This window comes from Taurulus bubalis (assembly GCF_910589615.1).
Source record: "Taurulus bubalis genome assembly, chromosome: 14".
NCBI classification, from domain to species: Eukaryota; Metazoa; Chordata; class Actinopteri; order Perciformes; family Cottidae; genus Taurulus; species Taurulus bubalis.
The window spans coordinates 6319423-6335743 of NC_136602.1; the positions used below are offsets into that span (position 1 = coordinate 6319423).

The 16321-nt window shown below is 41.0% G+C and overlaps 1 protein-coding gene across 1 annotated transcript in view; it reads right to left on the minus strand.

Moving 5' to 3' along the window:
- Positions 1-1509: 1509 nt before the first annotated feature.
- hectd2 (HECT domain containing 2) overlaps positions 1510-16321 on the minus strand; it is a gene marked incomplete at its 5' end in the record, with an annotated part of 37178 nt that continues 22366 nt past the window's right edge. Inside the window, 8 exons of the mRNA XM_079229347.1 lie at positions 1510-4125; positions 4806-4949; positions 6879-6994; positions 9668-9774; positions 10357-10444; positions 12855-12929; positions 15222-15315; positions 15507-15571. Of these exons, the coding sequence (XP_079085473.1) occupies positions 4005-4125; positions 4806-4949; positions 6879-6994; positions 9668-9774; positions 10357-10444; positions 12855-12929; positions 15222-15315; positions 15507-15571 (810 nt within the window). The 3' untranslated portion in view covers positions 1510-4004. The remainder of the gene's footprint in view (positions 4126-4805; positions 4950-6878; positions 6995-9667; positions 9775-10356; positions 10445-12854; positions 12930-15221; positions 15316-15506; positions 15572-16321) is intronic.

The window sequence follows — 16321 nt, forward strand, 5'->3', positions numbered from 1 at the left end:
GCCCCTTTGATAAATCACACTGAAACCACAACAATTAAAAAAAATCTTCAGGGCATTGTCAGTTCACTTGGCGCAATAATGTGATTATTTTAGGGAATTAATAGGATGAAATTTGCTTAGTCAGCCAGACTGCTCTTCTATTAAACAAAAAAAAAAAGATAATGATGGATTGTTGGCAGGTTACTGAGTGACCAAGAGGCGCTGGCCATGGCCTAGATATGTCTGTTTGTTGAGTAAACGATAAGATCCCTTGTTGCTGGCGTTAAAGTAGGCCACCTCATCACCACAAAGAGACAGACGGAGAGAGACAAGAAAGAAAACCAGAGAAAAAGCTATCGTTGAGCATTAACTAGTGTTAACATCAAAAGGAGAAAGAAACACAAACAATGTGTGATTGTGTCAAGCGGCAACCTCCGGCACGAAGAAATGAAGCCAACTTGGAAGTGTGAAAACAGTTGCAATTCTTCTAATGGCCACTCGAGGCTTCAAAAGAGAGTCAATCATGTGTTAAGATGCCAAAGCTTTAGAGCAGAGATGAACGAATACATGTACAGCCTGGCACAAAAAAATAAATGGTTTTGGTCTCTTTAGCTAACATCTCTTCACAACTCTGACTCTGACACCCTCTCAGCATGACGCTGCAGCCACCACCCAAGCTTCCCCGTCGGGTTGGTAAAGACCACTTTCAGCTGTAATGACATGGAATAGCAGGTAAACACAGGGTTCTGTTCCCTTTGAGTAGCAGAGCCTTACCAGCGAGCCAGCATGCACAATAGCAGCACTTTACGGAACAGGACCGTAATCATTATCATTGGTAACACCTGTGATTACTATTTCATGTCAAGATGGCTGCTGAGAAAAATATTTCTTATGCAGGTAATGAGCGGTGTCTGGTTTCCTCCAGACATGACAGCTGGGTGGGTTTTTTTCTGCAAAAGCCAAGCAGGCTTCAAACTTTTCGAAGAGTCGGCATTGATCCAAACATCTACCATGATGTTGGCCACTGCGCTCTCAGGAACTTCTCATGCAGCAGATTTTATTTGTATAGCCGTCAACAGGAATGTGACACAACAAAACCCTGACTCTGAGCTCTGCGGGTAGTAGCTTGCACCTCGTGACTTGGTTTCTGCTCTAATGTCTCAATCAAGGTGGAGAAATACCTCTCAGATGATGAAGAGATATTACACATATCGGAGCTAAATTTAGAGTGGAAAAGGGACAAAATCCTTGCGTCAATGTGATATTTCAGTTTTTTTTTCTTTCTACTAAAATAGCAAATGATTCTAAAATCCAGTGTTTCCTGATGATGGGAAATTAATTAGACATAAAATGCAAAAACAAGTGGATGCACTCTGTATGTAACTGATTCCGACTTAACTTAAGTCTGCACCAGTACCCCTAAAACTTCCCAGTGCAGCTCCCAGTGTAAATGTGAGGATGTGCATTAATTCAAAGGCAGGTGTCTCCAACAAAAAACAAGCATAGTCAGCAAATCTTTTCATAGAGTGATGACCCCTCATCCACTTTTTACTGTACATACTTGTGGAAATGCTGCATTACATACAGACAATATACACGACTTGAGCAACAGAGAAGCATGTGTACAGTATGGTCATCCACTAACAATAGAGGCATTACAAACTGACTCAAAACTAAGTGTACGCAACATTGAAGAAATACTGATAAACCTGAAAGTTTATATTTGTTAAATAATAATAATAACACAACAAAAACATCAGAAAAGCATCACCTTTCTCTACTTGTACGTGCTTTCATACATCTGACAAGTGAACATAATTACACCTCAACAAATTCTTTGAACCCGTTTGAACTATTTTCAAACTGCCGTCCCACTGTATAACCTGACACAGTTTGGTCCCATTTACAAACAACACAAGTGGGTCAGATAAACATCCCCAAAAGACTACTTCTCTGACGTCACATTATCCCGCTTGACCGAGAATGCGTTCCTCCCGACACCCTCTCACGTTTCGAGGCCAAAGAATGTGTCCTCTTAGTATTTAGCTCACGGATGTTTACGTTTCCTTCCAGTCAGCTGCTGGTTTTAAACAATAAGTCCGGCGTGGTGTGAATGTGGTATGAGGTCCTTCTCAACCCTCTCCTGCTGTTGCACTGGACTCAATAGAAAGGATCCATTATTGTATACGGAGAGGGACCCAGATTAGACTGATGTGAGCTGCTTGACTGTTGCTTGGTAACTTCTGGGCTCTTTGTCACTTATATGTTAGGACTTTAGACATCTTGCCATGGCAACCACTACATAGGATGGAGCTGTGTGTTTAAAACCAGCACTGCTCAGCTGCAGGCAGAAAGCCAAAACCAGTTAAAGCGAGCTACACTCACGGCAGAGACTCTCCATTTAATCGGATCTTCAATGCATTTTGTCAACCGCAAATGATCCAATAGAAGCCGATCCTCAGGGCTTTACTTGACGATTCTATCAAAGTTGTTGTTGCCGTCCAATGCCGTTGAAGCGATTGAGGCTGATTCACATTAAACTTGTTTGCATGCACTTAGCACCATGTCACAGTCAGCTTTCTGCCACCAGCATATGTTTTTTAAATCTGGTTTGGTTCAGAGCAGTGAGCACCAGAAACAGGTGCTTCATTGTAAGTTGCTTCGCAGGACTGTGATTATAGTGTGATGTAATAACCAGGAAGTACTTCGCCACAATTACTGTCAATACTCAAATAACCAGTCGGACTGTTCACCTACAGTACACAGGACGCACAGAAGATGGCTTCTTTTCCCATCCTGCTTCATCCTCTGTACGATACTCAGCTAACAGTCAGCCGCGAACCAGGATACAAGACAACAACACACGAGAACCGAAACAAACGCAGAGTTGTGAATCGACAGTTCTGGTTCAACTGGATCATAATATTACAACATTTAAAACAAAATTAAAATATTTCTGCTGCAGCCTTTTGTTCGATAGAACAGGCAGCAATGTCAAAAAACTAAACTTCACAAGACAATCTATATCTCGTGAAAAACGGGAGCATTCTTCTCCCGGGAAAAGCTTTATATCCTGACAGTGTGCTGCAAACGAAGCTAAATGATACAAAACATATTTCCTATGCCTTCATAAACATATATTGGATAATTCACCAAAGCAGTGACGTCACAATGAACACAAAACAGGAACATATTAAAATCATACATCTCAAAACTTGAGTGACCTCCAGAATAGTTTTTTTTTCTTTCTCATTGCAACTCATTGATGTGTCATAACAAATACATCCCTCTCTTTTAACAATTTACCTCACAATCATTGAATCCATGTAATTTGAGCATTTTGTCATTTGAAGCCCGATTTTCGGTTCAAATTCATTTAACCGGCTTGATGGAGATGCTCTGGACCATAAAATAGAGGCTCATTGCACAGTAAATGTAAATTGTGGGCGAATACCTGTAAATCTGTTTGAAAAAAATAGTCATCCAATAATAATTACCTGAGCAAATCAGCATCTTATTACAATTCAAGAGAAGTTTACTGCTTTGTTGATACAAGGTTTCTAGATCATATGATTATGTTTTCAACGGTATGGGACCAGAACTATTAAAAACGTCATGTGAATGTAACTATGATAAAAGTTACGTTCTTTTAAATGATATTACTGACATCTAAGAAAATAAGAGAGATCACCGTCTCAATCAGGGTTGTCTTAAATTAGAGCGAACACAGTCCATGTGCAAATAGAAGGATTTCTAGTGTTTCTCTGTAGCTGTTGTGTGGAGAAGCTCCCACCGATTCTGCTGCGAATGAACAAAGCACAACATAGGCAAACGCATGAGTCCAATAAAATAACAATAAAAACACCATTTCATTCAATACTAGTTTTTGACGATCCAGTTTCCTCCGAAGTCTGATCCACAACCACATAATGTGTGTGTTGCAGTAGTGACGGATAGGTAACGTGACTAATAATCAATCTGAGTTTGTGTGTGTGTGTGTGTGTGTGTTTGTGTGTACAGGGGGGTCACTCCAGGCCAAAGCCTTCAGCGTTGGAGATGGCGATGGTGAGTTTGTGCTTGAGCTCCTTCCTGGTTCGATAAGGAGGCAGACAGATCTGATTAAAACAGGTGTGAGAGATCGGCAACCTGCAGAGAGAAAAAAGAGAGAGAGAGGAAAAGAGAGAGAGGGAAATGAGTTGACATATCTTAAACATTGACCTTATAGTTCATTGGAAACACAAGTCCTTAAAATAAAAAAATTCAAAATCTTGATCAAAATAAGTCATTTGGTCCTTTTCCTTCCCTGACCCAGAATCAGGGTTAACATAGATTATAGCAGGCAGAGGTCAAACTATCAAAAGTGAGTTTAAGTTCCTTCTGGTAAACAGCTACGCAGTGTATAGGTCGATGGCTTTTATTGTGAAAGGTAAGAACGGAGGGGGTGGATCTGGTCTGCACTGCTTCTGTCAAGGTTTAAAGTTGGTCATCTTGTGTCAGACTACCGAACCTCTGTGTGTTTTGAATATGCATTTATAGGTTGATGCCTTTATTGGGAGTGTGATAGTTTGCAAAAACAGACATCGCTAAGGGAAAATATTGCATTGCTTTTTAACTGTGTAATGTTATTTTTTCTATGAGAAAGTATTCATGAAAAAAAAACAGTTTGAGAAAATAGATTGACGTGACATCACATTGTTATCTAATAAAATAGATCCATTTCCAGTTTTCTTTCAGGGCTACTGTGTCAACCGATTTTTTTTCCATGTAATTCATTAAAAGTTGTCAGTGAGCAAACTGAGTTCTGGTCTACGTTTCTGGGACCATACCAGTCCGTTGGAACGTCGATCTTGGAGATTTTGAAGTTTAGGTCGGCCATTCCTCCGACGGGAACGCGGTCACTTCCTGTGGCGAAGTGGAGTAGTTTCTTCTGCAGCTCCAGAGGGAAGGCCAGCACCACATCCCAGAAACACCTGGTGCACAACAAAGAATGTGCATCGCATTAGCTGGGAGGAGGCCTTAGTTTGACCGGGATGAGAGCTGCAGGCTGTGACTGCACATCGCTTTTTGACCTCCAGCGTGACCTTGACCTGGAGTTTCTCATCTATAAACAAATGTGCTTTTTTGAAAATAGTAAAATTGAGGATTGTGCTGCAGACAAGGAAAATAAAACCTTTCCACAACCAGGATGTTTGCATGCAAATAGGTAAAAAAAAATGCAAAATGCTAGGATGAGAAACAAACAGGCAACAGACACACACACACACACACACACACACACACACACACACACACACACACACACACACACACACTAAATGATATATGTGTGGCTGGATCATATCATTGTTCAGGACATGAGTGATGTATCAGATGGAAGTTTATGAGTTAGAGGAAGTTATGAAGTAATGATGGAAACTACACAGAATATGAACCGGATGAAGAGACAACCAATGCAATGCATATGTCCTTTAAATACTTATAAAACCAGTCAGTTTTGATTTTGTAAATTGTAGTCCAATCTCTTTTTATTTATGCTTTTCTTTCTGCCCAAAAAAAAGTTGTATGAGCACACGTCATATCGGACAAATAGGAGTTAATCAATGTGTATTGTTCACAACAACTTCAGTTATAAAAATATCTAACACAACATTAGGTGATAACATATGTTTTATTGTGGATTTATAGCTATAATGGGGCAATTATTTTGGCCCGGGATCACAGAATGATGAAACAAATACAACAGGTTAACATGTGTACTGACAAGAAGATAAACGTGTGTGTTTGTGTTTGATTTGTACTGAACTACCTTTTTATGTCCTTTTTGACACTGTGTGTGTTTGTGTGTGTGTATAAAGTGTCTGCATGTCTCAGTTGAAGGTCATTTGGACTGCTCTTTCTGTGGCACGTGACCCGATAGATAAGCAATCAGTCGGGACAGAAGGTTTTATTATTTTAGAGTGTGTTTATGTGTGGCAGTGTGTTTGATTAGTTATATTGAATGTCCTGTATGGATCCTGAGGGGGTTCATCGGGAGTCAAAGTCTGAGCAGGTACAGATTCATCTTCTTCATAGTGGTGCTGGTTAGAAATGTATTATTTTTACTCAAACTTTAATGCCTTTTAGTATTTGGTTTTCAATAACTGGAAGTACTATCAAATGGTGGATGCTTTGATATAAAGTGTCCACAAAATGTTGTGTGTACACACACTATTGAAGTTGTGCAACAGGTTGTGCAACAGGCCAGCAGCTGCTTTTTTGTCAGCTTACTGCACCGTGCTGATTAATATTATCCAAGGATGACAAGTGTTGGCTTGTCCTCCTCCCCTACTGCATGAAACAAAAGGAAATATCTTTGTGTGTTCGTACGTGTGTGTGTGTGTGTGTGTGTGAGAGAGAGAGCTATTTCCTGTTACAAAATGAATGCCTTGCATGCAAACATCTGCAGCCTAAACCAAAAGGCACACAATTGGTTTATCATCACTGACTTTCACATGAGCCCACAAATCGAATGGGCCACAATTAGTATGAATTATCTTCTCAAGCAGCAATGCTTTTTAATTTTTATACTTTGTTTAAATAAAATGAGCTAAAATTCACCTTTTAAAACTTCAACAACAAAAAAGTGGAGTGGTGAGCCCTTGTTAGTGAATGCACAAATGTAATAATAAAAAAAAAATACAATTCAGTAAATGTGTGATGTTCAAAAGCCGTTTTTAATAAGCAGACTGTCCTCACTATCAAATTTGTGAGACAACACAGTGGGATCAGTCTGTCCAATAGAAGGAATCACTGAGTAAATGTGTGTATTAGAGTCTATCGGAAGTGTGACTCACTGTACAAGCAGTGAGCGTGGCTGCTGTCTGTAAATAGGAAGTAAATAGAAAGTGCAGGCCTCTTACCGTACGGTGGTCTCAGTCTTGCCGTATCCCTCATACTGAGCAGCTTTCTGCAGAGCGCCCATGTCGAGTTCTGGACTCCCGCACACCAACATCTCCACCTCCTCCGGCCGCAGCAACTGTGTGAAATGCAGATTTAGAACTCAATTTAGAATGAATATTTGAGATTGTTTTTTTTAAATGTATAACAACAGCAAACAGGACAAAAGGACACAAATATTGTGACTAGAATGGGGCCAGGTGCTGAAAGTGTTAACTTGTGTTACCTCATGTAGCAATAATCAAAATAACATAACAGAACGTTTTACAGAACAGAACATTGCATAAAGAAACTTAATGTTACATTAAAAAAGCAATGCAACATAACATAATATAAGTGCATGTGTATGAGGTGTGTGTGTCCTTGGCTCAAGCTGCAGCGGCCATGTGGAAGCGTGTCATGAAATCAGCTGGCCGGACGCAACATCAGAGTACAGAGCAGAGCAGCATTTCCTCTGAAACACGACCGCAGTCAAAAAGCAACAATTGATTGGTGTAAGAAAATATCACGCAAGAGCAACACAACCAGTAAAGAGACAGGAAGTTACGCTTTGTGAGAGCAGCCGATAACAGAGAATGTCAAAAAGTCAATTTCATGGGGGTTTCAGGAGGGACAGTTTGTTATTTGCAAGCATTAAGAAGTGAAACTGCATTATAGATTTTGTGAGTTGCATAATTTACAACTTATTGTCTTCTGAAAGTTCAAACTCAGAGGTCAGGACATGAGCTGGACCTGACACCATCTTCAGGGCCCGTAGTAAACCGTAGTACAGTCATCTCTCCCCCATGACGAAAACCATTCCATCTGACAGCCAAAAATTCCACAGCGTGGAGTGTGTCAACCACAGCCACAAGAATAACAACCGCGCCTTCATCAAACCTCGCCCACAAATACAGTAAATGACAGGCCTGCCTCGTCATGTCCTGTCAGACAATGTGGACGTGACTGAATGATTGAAGGCAAACCGAAGAGACAGACGTGTCCCACTCACTCACACACACATAAATGTGTGATGTGTGTGTATATATACATCAGTGGCAGGCCGTCAGGGCCAGCTCAGCCTTCTCTGCTGGCCTAAACAGAATCACAAAGTTATAGCTATTTTATAATTTAATTTTAATTGTATCCATCCCTAGACAAACTGCTCTGGCTTTTCATCAACGTCATAGTATGCATACTGTTAAACAGCTGATCTAGACTATGACTCAGGGCACTGAATACGCGGGTAGAAAATCCACGGCCCGCCACTGATATACATATATGTATATTTACTTTTATATTTACTTGTACTTATTTTGAGCTTCAATGTTGACTTCAAACGCAAACATGATTTAGGAAAGTTGTTTTTCCAAACTGTGGGAGGAAGTCAAAGCAGGTCAAAGCAGGTCAAAGCAGGTCAGCTTTTATCTGCCCGGGGGAGAGTGAGACTGGTCCTCTCTGTTTCCGTCAGATATTATTTCACTGTGTTCCCTACGGCTGCCGAGCAGATCACAGGTTGGTAATCCACACAAAGCCTTTTAAAAACACAGACACGCCGCCCTGCATGGAGCACGGCGAACTTGACTGTTCGACCTTCAAACATAAACTATGTGGGCCAGGATCCAAAAGATCTCCCCGTTCTTTTTTTTGCAGTCTTTTGTTTGTGTTCAATGTGCTCGATTTCACCACGACTACCAATACTAGTAGAGCATAGTTATTTTTTTAAATGTATATTTCACATTTAACTTACATATAATGTATGTATTCTTTAAAAGGTACTACTCAACTAAATGTAACTAAATGTTGAACTACATTTAAATAATGAATCTTGCTGGACATGTTAGTGACAATTGTAAGTGACACATTTTGTGAAAATGTTAAATACAATTCCATTAAATAAAATGAATGATAGTAAGAAACATATGTATCCCTTATCATAAAGTTTTGGAAAAATATGAAACAGTGAATTTTTTCATTTTTTAATAAAAAAAACAACAGCAGTGCAAAAGACAAGCAAAACCAGTCAAGCCACATGAAAACAGGATGTGCGATCATATTTGGGACTGGATGCATGTTGTGGATTTTTGTACCATCCCTCTGGGAACCTCATCAGGGGTCCCGGAGGGGCCCCAGAGTTCAGTAAACAACAACATGATCATATCTGAGTAAAGGATGAAGACAAACAGAGTTTACTGCCTGAGCTCCATATTTGGGCAACATGTCTTTGTCCATGATGGAGGAGAAGAAGGAAAGGTTAAATACAAAATGTGTGTTCTGTAACTTCCTACTAAAACAAAACAGTGACTAAATAAATGAAAATGCGCACTGCTCTTACTACACGGGAACATATATGTGTAATGACCCAATTACTCAACTGTTGTTCCAGGAAATTTATATTCACAGTTTATCTTGAACAAATCAGATGAAGAGGAAGGCCACTGAATTAATTTACGTGTTTCATATCAGTACGAAGAGCGTGAGATGATTTCCCTGTTTTTAGATAACATGCAATAGCGTCTGTTCATCTAGAAATTTATAAAATAATCAGACCTAAAAATTACTACACCACATATTTTAGCCAATTCATTTTAATTGAATATCAGGCAATGTCAGCAAGTAAATGCCACTCACAGACACTGAGAAGCATTTTTCGACTGCAATTATAAACTGGTGGGGACCGGCTAATGGAATTCAATAGGCCTCAGAAAGCACACACACACACGCACACACACACACACACACACACACACACACACACACACTGTGGACTCACCATGAGTGCATCAGAGGCACACACGCTGTGGAAGCCGTGGTAGAAGGCAGCAAACTGTTTATAGATGGATTTGTTCAGCAGGAAGTCGATGTAAAGCTGGACGTACTCTGTGGAGACAGAACACAGCAGTGTGACTTTTCAATATTCCATTACACAGTTTTACCCGTTCCCCCTCCAGTCTTGGCCCTTCAGCTAAACACACAGAGGGACACCAGGCACAGAGCTAGACATGGAAAATGAGGTTTAACGAGAGAAAGAAAATTGACTCCATCCTCTAAAAAAAAACAAAGAAGCGTTTGAGCTGAGCTAAGTAAGTCAAACAGCACATGAGGGGGATCAGCAATAAGGATGAAGCTTTTCAAAATCATATTTTTTGCCCCCTCACTTTTGTAGCTTCAGGTTGATTTTCCACAGGGGAATACTTCCTGGGTGAGAGACGACTGTAATACAGTTTACCAGACAGCACATAGTCTCAGGTTACCGCCATTTTGTATTGAGATGTGTCGCGATTTTAAACTTGAAGAAGCTAAAAGGTGCAGCTGGTCTCGGATTTGAGTGATTGCCATGTTTGTCGGCTCTACTTTGTGTCTGTTTGGACCGTCTGCTCTTTGTTGCACTGTGGAGCCGATGGTCTGTTTGCCAATGAGCAAGACGCATGCTCATTGCTGAGAACCTCAGTGTGGACTCACCCTTCCTGTTTTGCTTGGTGACGGGGATTTTGTCTCCTCCAGGCTTCAGGTTGTGGGACTTAACCACGCCCATTTCCTCCTGGAAAACCTGCAACATGCACACACACACACACACACACACACACACACACACACACACACACACACACACACACACACACACACACACACACACACACACACAAGAAGTATGTCACATAGTTGCAAATACTTTCATTGTCCAGATTAGAACAATGGTAAATGGGTGCATTTATATTGTGCTTTTATCCAATGCCTCTCATAAATAGTAACCAATGGCTGCAACGTGGAAGGGTTAAAGTTGAAAGTTGAAAACAGAGACAACTCCCAGACCGGATAACGCCTTAATAGCAACCTGTCAATCACAAGATAACCCCGACCTAGAGCATACCCTTCTGTATCAGCTATTTTACTCTAAACATCATGCTCTTTCAAAGACTAGAAACTAGCGATTGAGACCTTAAAATCATGCTTACAATGCTCACTGAGGTAATAAATCAAGTGAGAAGTAGGGTCATTTTCTCATATTAGATACAATCAGACTTATTTTTGCAACCAGAAGAGTTACCCCCTGCTGGCCATTAGAAAGAATGCAAGTTCAAAGAATGTAGGTATAGCTTCAGTTTTTCAGATCCGGAGGTTGATGGCTGTTTTTTGCACAATTATTAATGTAGGATTAAAGAAACAATATATGATGTGTTTAAGCTTTAAATGTACCATAGCTTCATATTTAGAACTGATTGTCGGTTTCTAGCTGTACTTTTTTAATGATGTTTGCCCATCCTGGGAGAGGGATCGCTCCTCTGTTGCTCTTCCTGAGGTTTCTCATTTTTCCCCCTTTTATAGGTTTAACAGCAAGGATCTATGGGCCGAGTGTGTCGAATGCCGCACGGATTGTAAAGGTTGTGAGGAAAATGTGTGATATTGGGCTTTACAAATATAACTTGAGATAACTTGTGGTATATACAATAAATAAAGTTTGGGGTTAGGCTTATAATTAGGTTAAGGTTAGGGTGAGCAGCTCAAGGGAATACATTATCTAAGTGAGGGCTTAGATAGGCAAGTACAGCAGTATAAACTAATGTGTGCAAAAAATAGAATGGTATATATACAGTAAAAGAGACACACATTGATGAACAAACACCCCCCAAACAAATAAGGAGACACAGTGAGTGGGAGAAGTGACAGAGAGTGATGCACTGTATTGCAGGTCAGTGGGTTTAGCTGACCAACCTATAGCTCACAGTCAGCTCACACTGTGGGTAAAAATAACACCTCCATTCAAGCTTTAACATAATGTTTCTTCTCACATATGTTCCAGCTTCATGTATAACCCTAGCTGCACCGTAAAGTGTTCCACTGTATCTGGTTGCTACGCTCAGAGACAGAGACGCCTGCTTCATAAATCATGCTGACGTCAAGTCATGTAAAACCTAGTATGCGGAACCTTTAAAGGTCCAATGTGCAGGATTTAACAGTGAGGTTGCATATTGCAACCAACGGAAACTTGTGTGCCACAAGAGAGGTATAGAGCCCCGGAGGCCAACGCACAGATACACATATAATCATTATGTATTTAGCTTCAGGGTGGTTAAAGTGAGCAGTTGGTCAGCATTCCTGTACTGCAGCTCAAAATCAGTGCACGTATCTAGTTGAACAGGTTTGGGGCACTTTTTCTGTCACTTCAGTCTGTGGTGCTTACTCATCCATTATCCATAAAAGAACATAATTAGGGAGAGGTATTGTTTAAAAAACTTTCACTATCACTATGCAACTACAGTATCGGATGAAAGAGAAATCAACAAGATTATTAATCTGACCCATTTTTCAATGAAGCCGCTCAATACGAAGTTCAGATCATATCTATTGCCTCCACTCGGCTCTCAACATGGCGACTGCTGAGCCGGCTGCTTGCAGCTAACAGTGCTAACAGTACAAACAGTGCTAACAGGCACGGTGTGATCAACTGTAACAGGGTCCGTTAGCTAGCTCGGGTACGTAACCTACATTTTTATGATTCAATAAATCTGCTGTATGATGTGACCGGGACTGCTCCAGATTACCTTCTGGTCTAGAATTAACTTTATTAATATCACGCAGCAGTGACAGCAGTCACAGCAGCCTGTCAGACCCGTCAGACGTGCCGAGACACTGTAATTGTGACATCTGTGGTGTGTGTGTGCGCCAAGACTTTTAACAAACTCTCTTGAAGAGTTTTATTGGTACTCAGACTTTTCTCACGTCATTAACAATATATATGACATATATTATATGATAATAAATGAAAATGTGTAAGGATTTGTTAAACAGCTTACTAAGCATACTGGTGATGCGAAACTGAAACATAGATGATTGCTTTTTATGCATTGAAATTGAGCAAAAGTGCTTTGTACAGACAAACTCTTTGTCTTGCTCTTGCCAAATTCAAATGGCCCATGCGTCATGAACCTCATACCCAGGCTTTAATCGTATCTTGATACCTGGAACGTGAGGTAGAAGTCCTCCTCTACGTTTCCCTCGTAGCTCAACAGCTCTCCCAAACCATGAGCCAGCTCCTGCAAAAGGACACAAGAGTTCAAGAGCAGGGAAAATATTTTTGGAGCAACACAATACAGTGAAGGGATTAAAAAGGTTACTGGATTCAATCCCTGAAACAACTGAATAAGTGACCGTTCTCAAAAAGACAAGAACACGTCATGTTTTCAGTGTTTACTCTTTGTCATGTTTTCAGTGTTTCCCGTAAACGTCGGGTTACAAGCCGCTCCTACGGCCAGTCGTGTCCCCGCTGTAGCAAGCTAGCAGCTGCTAGCTACTGCCCGCGTCCCCTCTGCCCAAGTCGGGTGTCGAGCCTGGTCCCGCTACCTTCACTGGTTTTCGGGGCGCTAGCGGAAGTTAGCGGGAAGTAACGGAGCGCTAGCAGGAGCTTCAGCTGGCTACAGCGGGGAGCTAACGGGGACACTGACCAAAGGTAGTAGCGCCTCGTAATCCGACGTTTACGGTAGTTTTTGTAAAGAAGAGAAAGTTATTTAATGTTAAAGGAAAAAAAACTTTCGGACAAATGAGGAGCTGACAAGATTCCACTGCATGTATGAAACAGCTCTTCAAACACACACTCTTCTGACAGAACATCAAACTAAGAAAAAGAAGTGTGAAATGCCGCAGCATTGCCTGAGGTCTGGGCTCATAGGGAACTATTTATGTCTCTATTTTAAACGAGGGAATATCAGGAAAAACTTTGGCAAGAAAGCAAAGCTCCACTTGATGATTGATCTATCTGATGTATAATGTTTGAGTACTATGCTTGACTTGGGATCACGCTGACACCAACTGCAGGCCTCATGTTTCATATCCTGCGTGTGTGTGTGTTTGTGTGTATGTGTGTGTGTGTGTGTGTGTGTGTGTGTGTGTGTGTGTGTGTGTGTGTGTGTGTGTGTGTGTGTGTGCGCGTGTGTTGTCGACCTTCACAGTGAGGAAGGTTTTGGATGTGAAACAGCCTGAGGATCAAGTAACTTTGAGCGAGAGAAAGTTCAGGATCTTTCCCTTGCCGCTGCACAATACGGGAGAAGCGTTCCATACGCTGTTACTAGGTGAAAACGCTATCTCCGCTAAGTTGCAAACCAAAACTGTCGGGCCCTGCAGCAGGTGTGCAGGGTTAGAATGCCTCGCCCCAATGCACTAGTCACACCAGTCTGTGTTAGCAAGTGCATGCAGAGCATGGTTGTCTATCACTTGGCAGGCATCATGACCTAAGGACTGAATCAGAATCCAATGTGGTACAATTTGACCATATGGTGGAGCTGTAAGATTTAACTTTACGCTTTGGCCTGTCACTTTTGAACTGTAAGTCTCCTGTATACTGAGGGTCCAGACAAATCGATCCATATAAGCAATACCCAGATACGTCTCAACTTTCTGCCATTTTGAATTGTGTCCCAAAAGCCTTTTTCCCCTACTTCTCCTGAATATTTTAAACCATGGTCACCACATTTGGCACAGAATATACAAAGTAACCCCTTTGGATTTAGCTATAGATGCATATATAGATGCTGGAGGCAATGCATTTAACAAAAAATGTTACATCGCTAACACTTTGCTTGTGCTATTGTGACCTGGCTGAATACGCTTCACATCTGGGAACAATCAACAATTCAAACAAAATGTTCTAACTCTTTCTTTCATCAATATAGTGTTATATATGAATTTTAACTGAAACAAATACTCTGTGAAAAAAAATAATGCGTGATTAACGCAATTTTTTAGCTAACTTAATCAAAAGAACAATGTGAAGAAAACATTTTTTTTTTAAATATGATATTGCATAGCTGAAGGTGAGTACACTAATTAGATAAAAATACATTCATATATATTATTATATGATCTCATAGAGTTAAAAAAGGCTTGCTGAAAAATAATTAACAGAATGCACAGTTAAAACAGTACTGTCAAGGTTGCTTTAAAGTCAACAGAACTGAATGTGTTATCTGGTGGGAGGGTTGAATTCATTCTGACATGTTGCTGTGAAGTTAAATTTAGACTTTGTTAAAACAATCATTCAGGGATTAGGGAGGTGAAAACAAACAGAGAGGGGTCAACAGTTGAACTCTGGCTCCCTCTAGTGACAATGCAGAGAAATGCAAGCAGTAGAGAAGAACAAATTTGCAGGTAAATGTGATGTGGGACTACCCCAATAAAAAATGCATTAACAAGCGAAAACAATACAGCACCATGCTGATTTGTAGCAAAGTTACCCTCCACTTACCCCTCATCAAAACTCATCACCCGTCATAAAACATTTTTGAACACAGTCTGGGATTCAAACTACTGACGTGTCAACCTGAGACACATACCGGCATGATCTGTTGCAGGTCATCCATGGTGGCAGTTGCCATGCCGACAAGGGCATTCTGGTCACATGGTACAGTGGGTGGAGTCAGGAGCTTCCTGTAAGGGACACATAAAGATTTATTTAATATTTGTCAACATTTCGATTTGTTTTCTTCTATTCTGTATTTATGTTTATCTACTTTTGCTATACTTGTTCTTGCTTTTGTCAAGGTATGCCAGATGGAAACACACACACACACACACACACACACACACACACACACACACACACACGCACACGCACTTACCTGTAACAGTAGAGGGGGAAGTGGATGTCCAGGGCGATGCTGTTGTAAACGGCTAAGCCCATCAGCTGATAACACAGCAGGTTAAGGAGGAAGTAACTATTGACAGAGCAAGCCGACACACACACACACACACACACACACACACCTCTTCAAATTCAACCTTCATTTTGATGTCAACGACACACTTGTAAAGTTTCTTGCCTGCATCGTCCCCACACATCTGGCAGTGTACTCAAAAGCACTTCTGTGGGAGTTCCCGCTGCAGAAGGTGTCTCACGGACCACATTACGCCACGATGACAATCACGCACACAACTCACGGGATGAAAACAGCACCGGCCGTAACGATCACCAGGCCCGCTGTCGTGGCCCGTCGCAGCTCCATAAAGCAACCTACATTTCATGAGCTCAGTTTCCATCATGAGTTTGGAAAACAAACAGTTACATAATGTCATTCTCACAGCAACTTGACTCACCACCTCTTAAAACTACCAAGACCTTTGATCAATAATCCAAACTAGATGTTAAAGAGCTGGACAGTTTTTGGAGAAGTTTGACTTCCTCACCAGAACGGCCACCATCTTGTTGTTTTGTTTTTAGAAATCTGAAGCAAAGACCAAAGACGTTATCATCCTCGACCTGATGAGTCAGAGGAGGTTCTGTTGGTGCATCTCTGGCTCGAGAGTGGCACGTTTAGTTTCTTTTATCTCGGTTTAAAATCAAGGTGTAAAATCTGAACTCATGGTGCGTTTGAGAGGCTTTGTGTGAAAAAAGACCAGTCGGTCTTTAAGTCTTTAGCCAAGAGTTGAATGTAGG